Genomic DNA, 18,977 nt, shown 5'->3' on the forward strand with positions numbered 1-18,977 from the left:
CTCCCCTGAGAGGACTTCCATCACCAAAGACACCAAATATACCAATCAAAGGATCTGGGTCTATTGTCTTTCTGACAACATCAGATAAAGTCTGGAAAATAGACCTCCAATAATTGTGTATTTTAGGACAAAGCCAGAACATATGTGCCAACGTGGCGGGAAACTGTTTACATTGATCACAAGTAACATCGACATTAGGATATATTTTGGCAAGCTTTGCTTTTGAATAATGAAGGCGATGTAGAACCTTGAACTGTACAAGCCCATGTCTAATGCATATTGACGCTGTATGTACTTTCTTCAAAGCATTTTCCCACTGAACCTCTGGTATTACCAGACCTAAGTCATTCTCCCATGCAGATTTAAGAAGGACTAGAGAGGTTTTCTGCAATCCTGACAAATAATTATACACAAAGGATATTGCTGCTTTGGCTGAAGGATCAAAAGTGAACAGAGATTCCATAGGGGTAATGTTAGGTAGTGTGGGAAAGCATGATGTATTGGATTTAATAAAATTACGTATTTGGAGGAATCTGAAGAATTGATTTTGTGGCAGAATAAATTTAATGCGCAATTGTTCAAAGGAAGGGAATATTCCATCAATGAAAATATCTTTCATTGAGTTAATACCTTTGCGCTTCCACAGATCAAATGAGGCATCAACCATAGAAGGAGGGAAAAAATGGTTGGAGGATAGAGATGCGAGAAGCGAACAACCCTGCCATCCAAATTGCTGCCTCATTTTGGACCATATTTTAAGGGATTGCGTAACTATTGGATTATCCTTTGTGAAATTTAAAGGCAACGGTAATGAGGAGAAAGCAAGTGCGGTCAAGGAAGTAGGGCGGCATGACGCCTGCTCTATCTGCAACCAAACTGGATCACTTTCAGTCCTAGATGGTCGGACCTAGAAGGCCAGGGTGCGAATATTGCATGCCCAATAATAAAACTGAAAGTGAGGTAGTCGCATACCCCCGTTGTGTTTTGGCCTCTGTAAATATTCTTTTCTTATCCTTGTTTTTTTTTATTCCAAATGAAGCGAGTAATTACTTTATCTAGGTTTGTAAAAAAATACTTTTTAATAAAAACTGGGATACATTGAAATAAAAACATAAATTTGGGAAGCGTATTCATTTTGAGTATGTTGATTCTGCCAGCTAGTGAAATGGGAAGCTGGGACCACCTATCACAGTCAGCCATGGTGCGCTCAAGGAGGGGCTTAAAATTCAATTTGAATAAGTCAGACATGTTCCTTGCAAGAGTCACACCCAAGTATTTAAAAGAGCTTGATACAACTCTAAACGGGAGGTGTGAGTATGAGAGACTCAGGGCCTCTGTATTAATAGGGAATAGCTCGCTCTTTGACAAATTATTGCTTAACATACTTTTGTGTTAAAAACAACAGGTCATTTTTGCTGCTGGATGCTGAATATACCAATTACTCAAGTATTCATTTTTTTTAATATAGAATATAAAGCAACACATTTATTTTTGGGGGGACTTTTTATGGCCTTTAATTTATAGGACAGCTGAAGACAGGGAAAGGGAGAGAGACGGAGGATGACATGCAGCAAAGGGCTGCGGGTTGGAATCGAACCTGGCCGCTGCCAAGGACTCAGCCTACATGGGGCGCACACTCTACTGGATGAGCTAGAGGTTGCCCCAAGCAACGCTTTATTGAACTGAAAGACTTTTGAATGGGGTTCAGCGGGGCGTTCAGGGTGAAAAAGACATCACGTAAAGTAAACCAGCTAAGTTAGCCCTCCAAGCTAATGTGTGCTGACTGCTGTAGCCAAGGGTAATAAAATAAAAACAATGAGGCTCTATTCTGAACCGGCGTGATGGCCAACACACGTTGATTTACTCCCATATGGACAACGGCAACACGCTTCATCTTTACCTTTTCCGTTTCTGCTCATCACATCAAAAGCCCAACTTAAATTCACGAGCCAACCCAATAAAATAACTTACACTACGCTAACCACACAGACACTAGATATAAAACAAAAGCCAGAGACTATGAATTTACCACCTCTAAGCAGAAGGCAGAAAATAACCTTATCTCAAACCGTGACCAGGCAAAGCCTCTCTTCCTCCCACAGCTGCCTCTGTCTCATGTGGAGGCTCCGTAACCTGAAACAGCCAGAACAAAGACGCCCCACGCACTTTTAACTACCATATTGACAACAGCTGTCCAAATGCTAGCTTCACTTACAATAAAAGCCCAACTTAAGTTCACACAGAGCACTTCGCTTAGAGGAAACTCTAAAATAGTTTACACAACGCTAAAAAAAAATGTTGATACTAGATATCCAACAAAAGCCTAAAACTATTATGTATTATATCATATTAAGTGTGTGTGAGCTGTAAATTCACCACTTCTAAGCAGAAGGCAAGAAGATAAGTGAAGAGTGAATGAGAGGCATTATCAGCACAATGTACTTAATTTTACTTAACATCTATTCAAGGTGGAGCTTTTAACTCTAATATGATGCTGAATAATTTAATGAATGAATTAAGATCTTTTTTTCAATTAACTTTAACAGGAATTCCATAACTAAATGAACAAAAAAACAAGCTGCATTTTTTATTGAAGACTGAGTGAACTTTACTGACTGTTGTGAAATTCTATCAACTAAATAGAGAGCAGCACATTAAGATTTCAGACATCTATTAATCATTGCAAAGCGGGATTGTGATGGGATTTTGTGTAACTATTGCACATGATATGCACTCTAGATTCTGTTGTTCCGCTATGTTATGTTATATTTTTATATATTGTGAATATATTTTACATTTAAAACTTATACACAAAGTCAATTTACATAAAGTGAACAAAACCACGAGGAAACAAATAATTCATCAGTAGTTTGTTGTATTTATGCAGCTGAGATCAAATCATCACAAAATGTTTCCTTTTATTATTTCAGTGTTCCTGGTTTGTCAGATCGTTCGGCAGCAATCAGGATCTTTGTGAATCTGTTCTGTGCAGCAGCAGAGAGAGAACAGCAGACAGGAGAGAAGACACTGGAGCTGTTATCATCAGTGTGCAGATATCAAACATTCCCTTTAAAAGACTTAAGCGGTGATCACAAATATCAGAGTGATTTCCTGCTGGATCTGTACTCCCACCTGAAGGACTATGAGACTAAAACAGGTCTGAGTCTCCTTCCATCATTACAGTCAGTTTTCCAGTCAGCTCCTGCAGTCTGGATCATAAACCTCTCAGAGAGAAAGAGCTCCATCCTCCTGGAAGTGCTGAAACTCCAATCAGAGAAGAAACAAGTGGAGCTGACAGGCTGCTCAGATGAAGAGAGTGAAGTGAGGAGTTTCCTACAGTGTCTGCCTTATATCTCACAGCTCAGGTACATTAATTGTTCTTCACATGATTTAACTCTTCTTATGAAGAGTTGTGTTCCAAATAAGGTCATCAAATATTATGTAAATACATTCTTATATTAAATATTCCTGTTATTTCTTTATCATCAGTATTGTATTTACTCGTTGTGACTTTATCCACATGTCTCCTAGTGTCCTATAGTTAGTTTTGGTCCTTGTAGGACTCACAGTGCAGACTGTGTGGACAGGCAGTGATAGTTATAAATAAAACAAGCTGCTGCTGATACAGTATCTGGTAAACAGCATGTTAAATAATAACTGATGCCCCAAACTACAGACAGAGGCCCCACTGCAGCTAAACTAATCCACTATTACACTTAGTTACCAGTGGTGGAAAGTAACTCTTGTAACTACAGTTACTCAAGTAATGAAGTACAATGTTATACTTTCCTGAAGTTTTGCTATTTTATGTTTCTTTTTATTTCAACTGTACCACATTTCAGAGGGAAATATTTGACTATTTAACTCACTATAATTATCTGAAGGCTTTGGTTTAGTTTTTTATTTGCAGTTAAATATCTAATATTCATGTATGATCAGTTTATAATATGAGCCCTTTATAGATTAAACAACACAACCAATTTATTCATATTAACTTCCCCCAACCAGCTACAGCATTAAAATACTCCAACTAGATTTGGTGCCATGATTCATAATCAACTGTTGATTCAAACAATAGAAAGGAGAAGTATTTTCATGCTCCTACTCCAGTGCACCATGTGCCAAACCACTCACTCATGTTTTCAGTTCTCTGAATTCCATTATAAAACATAACTGGTGTGGCCGGTTAGCTCAGTTGGTAGAGTGGGTGCACGTGCAGAGGTTTATTCCTCGATGCAGAAGGACCAGGTTTCGAATCCGACCTGTGACGTTTTTCCTGCATGTCTTCCCCCTCTCTCTCCCCTTTCATGTCTCAGCTTTCCTATCCAATAAAAGCAGAAATGCCCCCAAAAAAATAAAATAAAACATAACTGTCAGTTAACATAACTTGTCTTAATGAAGTACACTGTCTGCTCAAACCAGTAAAGCAGAGAGCAGACTGTGGGGGTGCACAGCTTTCATTTAAAATATTTAACTGCAACAATCTGGAAACATGTCAGTCTTCTAACTGTATGAAAAAAATAAGAGCATTTAGCTCTGAGACAACAACAAAGTCCTGATAATAAGGTAAAACTTGTATTGGCTTTTTAATGTCTCGGCAGCTTAAAAAGAAACCATTAAAACATTAAAACAAATTATTTTTGTGCAGCTAAAATAGTTAGTATGTCTTTAAATTTATTTTCACACTTTAAAAAAATGAAACATGCTTGTTGTTCCACTGTGTATATTTATATAATGTAAATATATTTAACATTTAAAACTCATACACAAAGTATAATTCCATAAAGTGAAGAAAACCAGGAGGAAACCAATCAGCAGAGATTTCAGACTCAGGATCAGTGTTTGTGTTGTGAGTCAGTAAAAGTCCTAAAATGATGTTCTACTCTGATGAAAGATGTGTTTAAAGTTTAATTAGATTTTATACAGAACAGACATGTTCAAGATGGAGTCCATCAGTAGTTTGTTGTTGTATTTATGCAGCTGAGATCAAATCATCACAAAATGTTTCCTTTTATTATTTCAGTGTTCCTGATTGGTTAGATGATCATTCAGAAGAAATCAGGATCTTTGTGAATCTGTTCTGTGCAGCAGCAGAGAGAGAACAGCAGACAGGAGAGAAGACACTGGAGCTGTTATCATCAGTGTGCAGATATCAAACATTCCCTTTAAAAGACATGTATGATGATGAATATCAGAGTGATTTCCTGCTGGATCTGTACTCCCACCTGAAGGACTGTGAGACTAAAACAGGTCTGAGTCTCCTTCCATCATTACAGTCAGTTTTCCAGTCAGCTCCTGCAGTCTGGATCATAAACCTCTCAGAGAGAAAGAGCTCCATCCTCCTGGAAGTGCTGAAACTCCAATCAGAGAAGAAACAAGTGGAGCTGACAGGCTGCTCAGATGAAGAGAGTGAAGTGAGGAGTTTCCTACAGTGTCTGCCTTATATCTCACAGCTCAGGTAAGTCAGACAAATACTGTATATTTAATAATAATATGTTGCTTCTTTAAGAAGAGGTTTGTCAAAAATCCATCTTAATAATCACCTGGGTTTAAATGTTAATTGACGGCCATTTACAAATGAACATAATGTAGAAACAGATGAATTAAATGTCTCAGTTCAGTAATTATTTAGTATCACAGTCTTCTGTCTTTATGAGAATAATGAGATGATATGAATAATAATAACAACAATGTAGCTCTGAGACAACAACAAAGTCCTGATAATACTTTCTTATACAGGAAATAAAAACACATCATACAGAACTGAAACACCTGCAGTTAAAACTGATATTGGCTTTTTGGAAATCTCAGCATCTTAAAAATAACAAATAGAAACATTAAAACTAAATATTTTTGTAGAGATAAAATAAGTAACATCTCTTTCAACCAAAGAAAATGTAAATAAATTCTCCATTTCTCTTCCTTTTTATGTGAAGACTGAGTGAAGTTGACTGACTGTGATGAAACTTGTACCAACTGTTGAGAGAGCAGCACATTAAGATTTCAGACATCTATGAATCATCATTTAGAGTCACCAGAGACAGATGTAGTGAACAACAACTGGTATTTACACGGCTGTCAGCTCATGAGCACAGAGAAGCATTGCATCATGGGATTTTCTCTAACTATTGTACATGATATGGACTCTAGATGTTGTTGTTCCACTGTGTATATTTATATAATGTAAATATATTTAACATTTAAACTCACACACAAAGTCAAATTCCATAAAGTGAAGAAAACCAGGAGGAAACCAATCAGCAGAGATTTCAGACTCAGGATCAGTGTTTGTGTTGTGAGTCAGTAAAAGTCCTAAAATGATGTTCTGCTCTGATGAAAGATGTGTGTAACTCTTGTGTTGTCCTCCAGGGTCAAAATTAACACTTTTTAGAAACAGTTTTTTAACTTTTTGTTGCTTTTTACAACGTTTTTGTCACTTTCTCCCCATTACCACCAGTATATTCACCACTAGAACCAACGTATTAACACTAGTTGAACAATCATTTTTAGAATTCATGGTCAATAAACCTCATTTATATGAAGTTATCTCATTTTTGTGTTAGAAAAAAGCCGAAATTATGAAAGATTTTGACTAATAGTTAAGATCAGAGAAACTAAGGTAATGGATAATCACAGACGTGTCAAAGTTTAGTCAGGATAACGCTATAAAATGTAATAAAACACCCAAAATTCAATGAAAGTAGAGATCTGATCCTTAATTTCACTTGTGAAGAGCGTTTTATGGAACCATCCACGTTATTTAGAAACCCACATTTCTGATATAGAAACTTTTGACCCGAGGACAACAGGAGGGTTAAAGTTTAATTAGATTAATTATTTTATACAGAACAGACATGTTCAAGATGGAGTCCATCAGTAGTTTGTTGTTGTATTTATGCAGCTGAGATCAAATCATCACAAAATGTTTCCTTTTATTATTTCAGTGTTTCTCTGTGGTCAGATCTTTCTAAAGGAATCAGGTTCTTTGTGAATCTGTTCTGTGCAGCAGCAGAGAGAGAACAGCAGACAGGAGAGAAGACACTGGAGCTGTTATCATCAGTGTGCAGATACAAAACATTCCCTTTTAACGTTGAGGAGGATTACGATGATGACGATGACGACTTAAAGGAATATCGGAGAGATTTCCTGCTGGATCTGTGCTCCCACCTGAAGGACTATGAGACTAAAACAGGTCTGAGTCTCCTTCCATCATCACAGTCAGTTTTCCAGTCAGCTGCTGCAGTCTGGATCATAAACCTCTCAGAGAGAAAGAGCTCCATCCTCCTGGAAGTGCTGAAACTCCAATCAGAGAAGAAACAAGTGGAGCTGACAGGCTGCTCAGATGAAGAGAGTGAAGTGAGGAGTTTCCTACAGTGTCTGCCTTATATCTCACAGCTCAGGTAAGTCAGACAAATAATTCAATTCAATTCAATTTTATTTATAGTATCAAATCATAACAAGAGTTATCTCGAGACACTTTACAGATAGAGCAGGTCTAGACCAAACTCTGTAGTTTACGAAGCCCCAACTATTACAGTGGTTGCCTCAAGAGCAAGCATTAGCAGTACCTATTGCGACAGTGGCGAGGAGAAACTCCCTTTTTTGTTAGGAAGAAACCTCGGACAGACCCAGACTCTTGGTAGGCGGTGTCTGACGGCACCGGTTGGGGGAGTGGTGAATGGTGGCAATAATAGTCATAATGAAGATAGTGAAACAGTGATCACAATGGTAGTCGTAGTAGTTCATGTCATAGTAGGGCACGGCAGGGCGTTACGGGGTGTAGTGTGGCACAGCAGCCTGGGTGGACGCGGTTGGACGCGGCAGGACGCAGTCGGACACTGCGGGGAATCGCGGAGCGTAGCAGGGTGTAGTAAGTCCATAGCGTCAGCTGCACCCAGGACCCCGGTGTTGGTGCCACCCAATTCCAGGGCGATGTTCTGGGTGAAGAAGAAGCAAAGGGACTCCGGGGGGGGAAAACTCCCCGGAGCTAGGTTAGTAACAGGCATTTCTGGGACTAAGATGCACACAAAAGGAGACAAGTGAAAGAGAGAAGAGGGAGCGGCTCATTGTGTCCTTGGAAGGAGCTTCCCACAGCAGTCTAGAGTTATAATAGCATAACTAAGAGAGGCAGGCTAAAGAGAGGGGCCCTGGACCGGACTCGTACTCTCCCCTGCCGGAACGGGCTTGTACTTCCTGCCTCCCTCTACTCTACTCTACTCTACTATGCTGCAACTCCTCACTCCCTAACTATAAGCTTTATCAAAGATGATGGTTTTCAGTTTATTCTTAAATGTGGCGACGGTGTCAGCCCCCCGAACCCAAGTACTGTATATTTAATAATAATATGTTGCTTCTTTAAGAAGAGGTTTGTCAAAAATCCATCTTAATAATCACCTGGGTTTAAATGTTAATTGACGGCCATTTACAAATGAACATAATGTAGAAACAGATGAATTAAATGTCTCAGTTCAGTAATTATTTAGTATCACAGTCTTCTGTCTTTATGAGAATAAGGAGATGATATGAATAATAATAACAACAATGTAGCTCTGAGCCAACAACAAAGTCCTGATAATACTTTCTTATACAGGAAATAAACACCTGCAGTTAAAACTGATATTGGCTTTTTGTAAATCTCAGCATCTTAAAAATAACAAATAGAAACATTAAAACTAAATATTTTTGTACATATAACATAATTAACATCTCTTTCTACCAAAGAAAATGTAAATAAATTCTCCATTTCTCTTCCTTTTTATGTGAAGACTGAGTGAAGTTGACTGACTGTGATGAAACTTGTACCAACTGTTGAGAGAGCAGCACATTAAGATTTCAGACATCTATGAATCATCATTTAGAGTCACCAGAGACAGATGTAGTGAACAACAACTGGTATTTACACGGCTGTCATCTCAGGAGCAAAGAGAAGCATTGCATCATGGGATTTTCTCTAACTATTGTACACGATATGGACTCTTGATGTTGTTGTTCCACTGTGTATATTTATATAATGTAAATATATTTAACATTTAAACTCACACACAAAGTCAAATTCCATAAAGTGAAGAAAACCAGGAGGAAACCAATCAGCAGAGATTTCAGACTCAGGATCAGTGTTTGTGTTGTGAGTCAGTAAAAGTCCTAAAATGATGTTCTGCTCTGATGAAAGATGTGTGTAACTCTTGTGTTGTCCTCCAGGGTCAAAATTAACACTTTTTAGAAACAGTTTTTTAACTTTTTGTTGCTTTTTACAACGTTTTTGTCACTTTCTCCCCATTACCACCAGTATATTCACCACTAGAACCAACGTATTAACACTAGTTGAACAATCATTTTTAGAATTCATGGTCAATAAACCTCATTTATATGAAGTTATCTCATTTTTGTGTTAGAAAAAAGCCGAAATTATGAAAGATTTTGACTAATAGTTAAGATCAGAGAAACAAAGGTAATGGATAATCACAGACATGTCAAAGTTTAGTCAGGATAACGCTATAAAATGTAATAAAACACCCAAAATTCAATGAAAGTAGAGATCTGATCCTTAATTTCACTTGTGAAGAGCGTTTTATGGAACCATCCACGTTATTTAGAAACCCACATTTCTGATATAGAAACTTTTGACCCGAGGACAACAGGAGGGTTAAAGTTTAATTAGATTAATTATTTTATACAGAACAGACATGTTCAAGATGGAGTCCATCAGTAGTTTGTTGTTGTATTTATGCAGCTGAGATCAAATCATCACAAAATGTTTCCTTTTATTATTTCAGTGTTTCTCAGCGGTCAGATCTTTCTAAAAGAATCAGGATCTTTGTGAATCTGTTCTGTGCAGCAGCAGAGAGAGAACAGCAGACAGGAGAGAAGACACTGGAGCTGTTATCATCAGTGTGCAGATACAAAACATTCCCTTTTAACGTTGAGGAGGATTACGATGATGATGATGATGATGACGATGACGACTTAAAGGAATATCGGAGAGATTTCCTGCTGGATCTGTGCTCCCACCTGAAGGACTATGAGACTAAAACAGGTCTGAGTCTCCTTCCATCATTACAGTCAGTCTTCCAGTCAGCTGCTGCAGTCTGGATCATAAACCTCTCAGAGAGAAAGAGCTCCATCCTCCTGGAAGTGCTGAAACTCCAATCAGAGAAGAAACAAGTGGAGCTGACAGGCTGCTCAGATGAAGAGAGTGAAGTGAGGAGTTTCCTACAGTGTCTGCCTTATATCTCACAGCTCAGGTAAGTCAGACAAATAATTCAATTCAATTCAATTTTATTTATAGTATCAAATCATAACAAGAGTTATCTCGAGACACTTTACAGATAGAGCAGGTCTAGACCAAACTCTGTAGTTTACGAAGCCCCAACTATTACAGTGGTTGCCTCAAGAGCAAGCATTAGCAGTAGCTATAGCGACAGTGGCGAGGAGAAACTCCCTTTTTTGTTAGGAAGAAACCTCGGACAGACCCAGACTCTTGGTGGGCGGTGTCTGACGGCACCAGTTGGGGGAGTGGTGAATGGTGGCAATAATAGTCATAATAAAGATGGTGAAACAGTGATCACAATGGTAGTCGTAGTAGTTCATGTCATAGTAGGGCACGGCAGGGCGTTACGGGGTGTAGTGTGGCACAGCAGCCTGGGTGGACGCGGTTGGACGCGGCAGGACGCAGTCGGACACTGCGGGGAATCGCAGAGCGTAGCAGGGTGTAGTAAGTCCATAGCGTCAGCTGCACCCAGGACCCCGGTGTTGGTGCCACCCAATTCCAGGGCGATGTTCTGGGTGAAGAAGAAGCAAAGGGACTCCGGGGGGGGAAAACTCCCCGGAGCTAGGTTAGTAACAGGCATTTCTGGGACTAAGATGCACACAAAAGGAGACAAGTGAAAAGAGAGAAGAGGGAGCGGCTCATTGTGTCCTTGGAAGGAGCTTCCCACAGCAGTCTAGAGTTATAATAGCATAACTAAGAGAGGCAGGCTAAAGAGAGGGGCCCTGGACCGGACTCGTACTCTCCCCTGCCGGAACGGGCTTGTACTTCCTGCCTCCCTCTACTCTACTCTACTCTACTATGCTGCAACTCCTCACTCCCTAACTATAAGCTTTATCAAAGATGATGGTTTTCAGTTTATTCTTAAATGTGGCGACGGTGTCAGCCCCCCGAACCCAAGTACTGTATATTTAATAATAATATGTTGCTTCTTTAAGAAGAGGTTTGTCAAAAATCCATCTTAATAATCACCTGGGTTTAAATGTTAATTGACGGCCATTTACAAATGAACATAATGTAGAAACAGATGAATTAAATGTCTCAGTTCAGTAATTATTTAGTATCACAGTCTTCTGTCTTTATGAGAATAATGAGATGATATGAATAATAATAACAACAATGTAGCTCTGAGCCAACAACAAAGTCCTGATAATACTTTCTTATACAGGAAATAAACACCTGCAGTTAAAACTGATATTGGCTTTTTGTAAATCTCAGCATCTTAAAAATAACAAATAGAAACATTAAAACTAAATATTTTTGTACATATAACATAATTAACATCTCTTTCTACCAAAGAAAATGTAAATAAATTCTCCATTTCTCTTCCTTTTTATGTGAAGACTGAGTGAAGTTGACTGACTGTGATGAAACTTGTACCAACTGTTGAGAGAGCAGCACATTAAGATTTCAGACATCTATGAATCATCATTTAGAGTCACCAGAGACAGATGTAGTGAACAACAACTGGTATTTACACGGCTGTCAGCTCAGGAGCAAAGAGAAGCATTGCATCATGGGATTTTCTCTAACTATTGTACATGATATGGACTCTAGATGTTGTTGTTCCACTGTGTATATTTATATAATGTAAATATATTTAATATTTAAACTCATACACAAAGTCAAATTCCATAAAGTGAAGAAAACCAGGAGGAAACCAATCAGCAGAGATTTCAGACTCAGGATCAGTGTTTGTGTTGTGAGTCAGTAAAAGTCCTAAAATGATGTTCTGCTCTGATGAAAGATGTGTGTAACTCTTGTGTTGTCCTCCAGGGTCAAAATTAACACTTTTTAGAAACTGTTTTTTACTTTTTGTTGCTTTTTACAACGTTTTTGTCACTTTCCCCCCATTACCACCAGTATATTCACCACTAGAACCAACGTATTAACACTAGTTGAACAATCATTTTTGGAATTCATGGTCAATAAACCTGATTTATATGAAATTATCTCATTTTTGTGTTAGAAAAAAGCAGAAATTATGAATGATTTTGACTAACAGTTAAGATCAGAGAAACTAAGGTAATGGATAATCACAGACATGTCAAAGTTTAGTCAGGATAACGCTATAAAATGTAATAAAACACCCAGAATTCAATGAAAGTAGAGATCTGATCCTTAATTTAACTTGTGAAGAGAGTTTTATGGAACCATCCACGTTATTTTGGGGCAATTTGGTTGAAAGAAACCCAAATTTCTGATATAGAAACTTTAAAAATGGGTCAAATTTGACCCGAGGACAACAGGAGGGTTAAAGTTTAATTAGATTAATAAATTTATACAGAACAGACATGTTCAAGATGGAGTCCATCAGTAGTTTGTTGTTGTATTGATGCAGCTGAGATCAAATCATCACAAAATGTTTCCTTTTATTATTTCAGTGTTTCTCGGTGGTCAGATCTTTCTAAAGGAATCAGGTTCTTTGTGAATCTGTTCTGTGCAGCAGCAGAGAGAGAACAGCAGACAGGAGAGAAGACACTGGAGCTGTTATCATCAGTGTGCAGATATCAAACATTCCCTTTTAAAGATGATGATGAATATCAGAGCGATTTCCTGCTGGATCTGTACTCCCACCTGAAGGACTATGAGACTAAAACAGGTCTGAGTCTCCTTCCATCATTACAGTCAGTTTTCCAGTCAGCTCCTGCAGTCTGGATCATAAACCTCTCAGAGAGAAAGAGCTCCATCCTCCTGGAAGTGCTGAAACTCCAATCAGAGAAGAAACAAGTGGAGCTGAGAGGCTGCTCAGATGAAGAGAGTGAAGTGAGGAGTTTCCTACAGTGTCTGCCTTATATCTCACAGCTCAGGTAAGTCAGACAAATACTGTATATTTAATAATAATATGTTGCTTCTTTAAGAAGAGGTTATTCTATAATCACCTGTGTTTTAAATGTTAATTGACGGCCATTTACAAATGAACATAATGAAGATATATTACATTTATCAGTTCAGTAATTATTTAGTATCACAGTCACAGTAAATCATTATTCTGCATGTTTGAGAATAATGAACTGATGTGAATAATAATAACAACAATGTAGCTCTGAGACAACAACACAGTCCTGCTAATACTTTCTTATACAGGAAATAAAAACTGTATAGAAATGAAAATATATCTCACAGCTCAGGTACTGTGTATTTAATTCATCCTTCAGGAAGTCATTGTCCATAACATGGTTTGTTATGTATTCTTTTCTGTTTTTTCTTTGCTGTGTTCTCACTTCCTCCTTGTTGTTGTGTTTCAGCTGTGATCCCGAGTTCTTCCAGAGAGTGTGTTCACTGATCTCTGTCAGATCCAGAGAGGAGGCCGAGCAGTTGGCCTCTGTGCTGCAGCTGCTGGGCTTCAGCCTGCTGTTAACAGGAGACTTACGCAGGAAAACCTGCCGGTCTGTGGGGACAGTTGTCAGACTTTGTGGCTCTGATGTAAATCTCATCCTCACACCAAGAAAGATGTCTGTCAGAGGAGCCTCCCTCCTCTTTAGACGTACAACACAACTTCACAGTCTGAAGTACGCATTTATATTATTACTGTTTTTATTCTTGTAACCATCTTCTCCAGTTTGAATGTTCAGTTAGTGGTGAACTTGTTTTCTCTTTGTTTTTCAGGCTTTCCATAGACATGACCTTGTTAATGTGTCGATGGGTCAGAAGAGGGAGAGTGGCCTGTCGGCTGACTATGGAAGAGCTTTCTCTCTCCTCTCAGACTGCCCAGCCATCAGAGAGAGTGTTGTTGAAGGTTGTCAGTAGTTTGGCTTCCCTGCTGAGATACTGGACAGTCAGACGGTTAGACCTGACGGAGTTCTGTGTTCCTGCTCAGGGTCTCATTCCTCTGCTGCTTCATGATGGTCCTCTAACAATCAAGTACAAGTCTTTCCTGAGCCTCATAAACACACACTGATAAATAAACAGGCTAAATGTATTAATAATCTACTTTTCTAACATTTTAATCTGCAGACTGAGTGAGAAGGTTTTGCAGCCGCTACTCTCCCTCCTCCATGAAATCCAGGATGAGGCCTTGACCCGTTCCTTCTTGAGGAAGGTTGGTGGAGAGCTGACGTCCTGCTGTCTGAACTGGGAGCTCCTTCACTATCTGCTGCTGCAGTCGTCAGCTCACACCATCACTGTGAACATGAGGAAGAACCGCTTCTTACAGGAGAGCGTCACACGTCTGCTTCCCTTTCTGGACAGGATTGTGTTCAAAAGGTCAGCAAGTTGTTTTTTAGGTTCTATCATATTTAATCATGTCCATGTGTTGTTGTGGCTTGTTTTCACTAAACAAAGTGTCCTGGTGAATACACGTTATGCTTTCAGACCCTGTCCCAGCTTTGTGTTGACCACCATCAGAGAGATCTATAAAGCTGGAGCCAGTCCCGTTATACCCAGTTTACTGAGGTCATTGGATGATGTCATCAACCTGACCTGCAGAGAGATGGACTCGGAGGACTTTGCTGCTCTGCTCTTCACCCTCAGACACAGTGACCGAGTTCAACTGAACCTCACGTGGACCTCCATACCAGCAGGGGAAATAAAGTCCATCCTCTTAATGCTGGACAAAGTCTCTCATCTCAGGTCAGACATTAGTGCTCGTCTGTTTACCACTCGCAGACAAACAAAAACATAACATTCCTTTGCTGCACGCTCAACAAAACTGTTGCTTCTCCCCATCATCAACACCTGAGTCCAGTTATCTCTTGAGAACTCCTGCTCCAAGCGGTCGGAGGGTCCAAACAAACAAACAACAATGTAAACCTAAATGGATCTTAACCCAATAGAAAATATATACAAGACATTACAAGATAATTCATTATAAGATCATTTGGGGTTATTATTGTTTGGTTTCTCTTGAATTAGTTTGTCTAACCTGGAGGTTTGTTCCCAACCGATCTGATCTGTTTCTTGGTCAGTCGGAGCACTTTTCACTCCCGATCTTTTCTATTAACATTATAGGCTTTATGTTATTAATAATGACGGAAATAAAGGACAAAAATACCATAATAAGTTGTAAAGAAACATAATTATCCCTTAATTTGTCTTTTGTTTCTGATGCATGTGAAGCTGCAGATCATTCTAGTATCTGATCAATGAAACTATCTATATGGTTCTGTTATTGGTTTAATTAGTGGATCATTTCCTCTCAGTGTTGACAGGAATCAGCTGCTGAGGTTGGTCCACTGCTGCGCTGCCTCTGAGGCCCAGCAGGGGGCAGCAGCCGACCTGCTCAGGACTCTGCAGCACAGGCTGGATCTGTCCTGCTGCTCCAGTGTGGAGCTGGATCATCAGAGTGACTCTCTCAGTCTGACTGCTGAGGACTGCAGGGCCGTCTCCACCATCCTGACACACAGCAGCAGAGACACACAGCTCATCCTGCAGGACTGTGAGCTGGAGGACAGCGGCCTGGACCTGCTGTTTCCTGTCTTGCACAGAGTCCGTCTCAGGTGGGAAAGATCCCAGAAAGTCTGAAAGCAGAGGAGAAGTTTTTGTTCATGTTTCTGCATCATAACACTCTGCTCTGTTTCTCCTGCTCAGAGCCAGTAAAGCTGTCCTCCTCCGGCTGGTGTCCCTGGTTCCTGTGAACAGTGAGAGGGACTCAGTGAGACGGGCAGTGTCCCTCCGTACAGCCCTGGATGGAGAGCTGGACCTCAGTCACAGCACACTGGATCAGAGGGCCTGTGGAGCTCTGGCCCTGATGCTGGACTTCAGTGAAGAGCTGCCAGAGCTGGACCTGAGTCACTGTGGACTCACTGACCAGCTGCTGCTCACACTCAGCGCACATCTGCACAAAGTACAAGTCCTGGAGTGAGTCAAACTACAAATGTGTTCATGTGTGCAACAGTGTTTATAACGCAGTGTCAGCTCTAACCGAGGTGGAGGTGTTAATTTATAAAATATATATTACAGCGACCGGTACAGTCTGTGTGAGGTTCAAAAAGAGCCAGCAATGTCAGCTGCTCAGTTTAATGAGCCGAGAGGACAGCAAGACGGCTTTCTGGAGAAAATAATCTACCGACATAAATTAATTAACCCCAAATATTACATACAGCAACATACATTTATTATAGATTCCCCTAAACATGCTTTCAAGGGCAGACGATGTTGCGTTTACATTTCAGGAGAGACTGAAGTTCCCGTCAAACTTATTTTAGAAGACAACATGTCTGTATAGTCAGAGCTGTCTACAGAAAGCTGCAGTACAACAAACATACTGTACTTATTCTCTCCTGTCTGTATCTAAAGTGAGTAGATTTCATTTATTTTACTGTAAATTCCTTCAGAAAGCATCAGTCTGGCTGAAGATGAGCTATAAACAGAGAACTCATAATAATTCAGTTGGCACGAACCCAATCTATCCTGATTATCAAGAGATATGGGCTGTGGTGATTGGTTTAAAGTGGAAAATGTCCGTCAGCAGCAGGCGGCTGATATAATGTACAGTAATTAATGTAATGTAATAAATGTTTGTGTGCATGTTACAGCCTGAGTCACAATAACATCACGGATGCTTCAGCTGACATGTTACTGCGACTGTCCATCAACCCCTCCACTGACACCGTGCGGTGAGCATTCTTTAATTAGTGTCCCATTCATTCAATTAAGAGGAAATGAATGACTTCAGATCAGTTCAATGAACCGCTCCACATATGATTCTGTGTGATTGTGTCTGCTCTCTCCGTTTGGTGTTTTCTAGACTCTTTGGGAACAACATTGTGGACAGAACCTCCTTTAAGGAAGACCAGCGCTTTGAGATCTGGTGAAGCAGTCGTCAGTGTGTAAGATCTCCTTCTACCACCTCAGGAACATTTCCAAACTCCATCTCACACTCTGTCAGATGCAGAATAACACTGTCCACAGCTTTGCCTCCTGAAGGTGGGACTACTGTAACGTTCTCGTCATCAGGACTTCTAGCTGAGCCTTCGAGAACTTCACTACATCCAGAACAGCGCCGCTAGGATTCTAATGAAGGTACGAAAATACCACCACATCACACCCATCCTTCACTCTCTCCACTGGCTTCCTGTCTCGTTCAGGATCAAGTACAACATCTCGCTGCTCACCCATCAGTGTATCCATGGAAACGCCCCTCCCTACCTCACACCACAAACCTCCTGACGTGACCTCCGCTCCAGAAACAAAGTCCTTCTTCTGCTCAGCCGCTCCTCTTCTGTGGAGTTCCTCCCAGACCACCTGAGGGCTCCTTCAGGGACACAAACATATTTCTCTTTCAGAAAGCCTTCTCCTAAACTTTGTATTTTTATGCTCCTGTTTTTTAAACCTGTTTTTAATATTGTTTACTCATTAAATGAAAATATGACTGTATTGCCGGTACTACTACTGTCTTTGACGTCCGTTTCTGTGAAGGCCGAGAGCAGCCGGCAGTGTTTGATAATAACAATCTGGAGATCAGGATTTATCTCTTTTATTTATGATGACTGAGATTGTTCTGTTGGGATCATCTTTATAATGACTGTTTTTGTATTTTGTGATAACACGTCAGGATCTCAGGAGAATTATCTTAAAATGTGAATATGAGTATGATTTTAGTTTTGGTTTTAAAGAGACTGACTTTGTGTCAGGAACAGACCTCGTTCTGAGACTCGGTGACCCAGGTTCATATTTTCTGGAAATGCAATAACTATTCTAAAGTCTTGTGAAATGTAGAGCTCTAAATATGTTCAATACATACTTGATATGAAAGGGTCAAACGCCTGCAGCCACATTAAATGTAATGCTGTATTTTGACATATGTTTGATTTACAGTAGTTATTACAATCATGTTAGAGAGTATTCATCTTTTATAACAGAAACCTACTGGTTCATAAGGTCTTTACAAAAGTTGTTTTTGGAAATAATCTGATTTATGCAGCATTTAGAAGTCTGTATCTGTTGAGAATGAAGCGTTTAAAGTGAACAACTGAGTTTGAACTTAAATAAAATGTGTCTTTACTCTTCTTGTCCACATCTGACCTGTAAGTAAATGTACGGAGCTCTCTTTAGGACCGGTTCCTCTGGGAACATGGAGCAGCACACTTTAGTTCCTCCACAGTTTTAGGACCAGGACCTTGGCGGGCGGAGCTGGTAAAGTGTGAATGAAATGCTGCTGAACCCTTCAGGGATCAGCCTGCTGAGATGTTCTGCAGCAGCAGCCCCCTCAGCACTGCTGACTCATGAGGAATACACAAGTAGGAGGATTTGAGACAAACATTTCCAGATCAGTTTAAAGCCCTGATGGTTCTGTTGGACCACTGAAACCAGCAGGTGGAGAGTTTAACACGAGCTCAGCTTACTGTAAGGGATCAAACACCTGGTCTTTATTGTAAGACCATGTAAACGGTCTAAAAGCTCTGCTGGTGTCGGTGTTCTTTGTCTCATTGTTAGATGTTAATATGTGCTGGTTTTGTTTTTATGAGCTCCACCTTAATGTCTTAAAGCTTCAGATCACTTCAATAACTTTATACATCTCACTAATAAAACTGGAGATGAACTCAACAGCTAGTAACTCTGGATGTTATTCCACAGATCTCACAACTGACTGATAGTCATTTTCTATTGGACTGTTCATTGAAAAAAAACTTCACATAATTTTAACATTTTATAAATTATTACATTTTGTCATTCACTAAATCTCAGAGAGGAATAGTATACTTTTACTACTACATTAGGTTTAATATCTTTAAATTGATTGATTATATGCAACAAATAATCAAATTAGAGG

The 18,977-nt window shown here is 39.7% G+C and overlaps 1 protein-coding gene across 1 annotated transcript in view; it reads left to right on the forward strand.

Moving 5' to 3' along the window:
• LOC116044851 overlaps positions 1 to 18,221 on the forward strand; it is a 37,151-nt gene extending 18,930 nt beyond the window's left edge. Inside the window, exons 10-23 of the mRNA XM_031292402.2 lie at positions 3,158 to 3,365; positions 3,542 to 3,544; positions 5,024 to 5,458; positions 6,945 to 7,400; positions 9,774 to 10,241; positions 12,649 to 13,074; positions 13,513 to 13,776; positions 13,874 to 14,128; positions 14,222 to 14,470; positions 14,579 to 14,836; positions 15,406 to 15,702; positions 15,794 to 16,063; positions 16,741 to 16,821; positions 16,953 to 18,221. Coding sequence (XP_031148262.2) covers positions 3,158 to 3,365; positions 3,542 to 3,544; positions 5,024 to 5,458; positions 6,945 to 7,400; positions 9,774 to 10,241; positions 12,649 to 13,074; positions 13,513 to 13,776; positions 13,874 to 14,128; positions 14,222 to 14,470; positions 14,579 to 14,836; positions 15,406 to 15,702; positions 15,794 to 16,063; positions 16,741 to 16,821; positions 16,953 to 17,019 — 3,737 coding nt within the window. The 3' untranslated portion in view covers positions 17,020 to 18,221. The remainder of the gene's footprint in view (positions 1 to 3,157; positions 3,366 to 3,541; positions 3,545 to 5,023; positions 5,459 to 6,944; positions 7,401 to 9,773; positions 10,242 to 12,648; positions 13,075 to 13,512; positions 13,777 to 13,873; positions 14,129 to 14,221; positions 14,471 to 14,578; positions 14,837 to 15,405; positions 15,703 to 15,793; positions 16,064 to 16,740; positions 16,822 to 16,952) is intronic.
• Positions 18,222 to 18,977: the final 756 nt, after the last annotated feature.

Source organism: Sander lucioperca, chromosome 24, assembly GCF_008315115.2.
Source record: "Sander lucioperca isolate FBNREF2018 chromosome 24, SLUC_FBN_1.2, whole genome shotgun sequence".
NCBI classification, from domain to species: Eukaryota; Metazoa; Chordata; class Actinopteri; order Perciformes; family Percidae; genus Sander; species Sander lucioperca.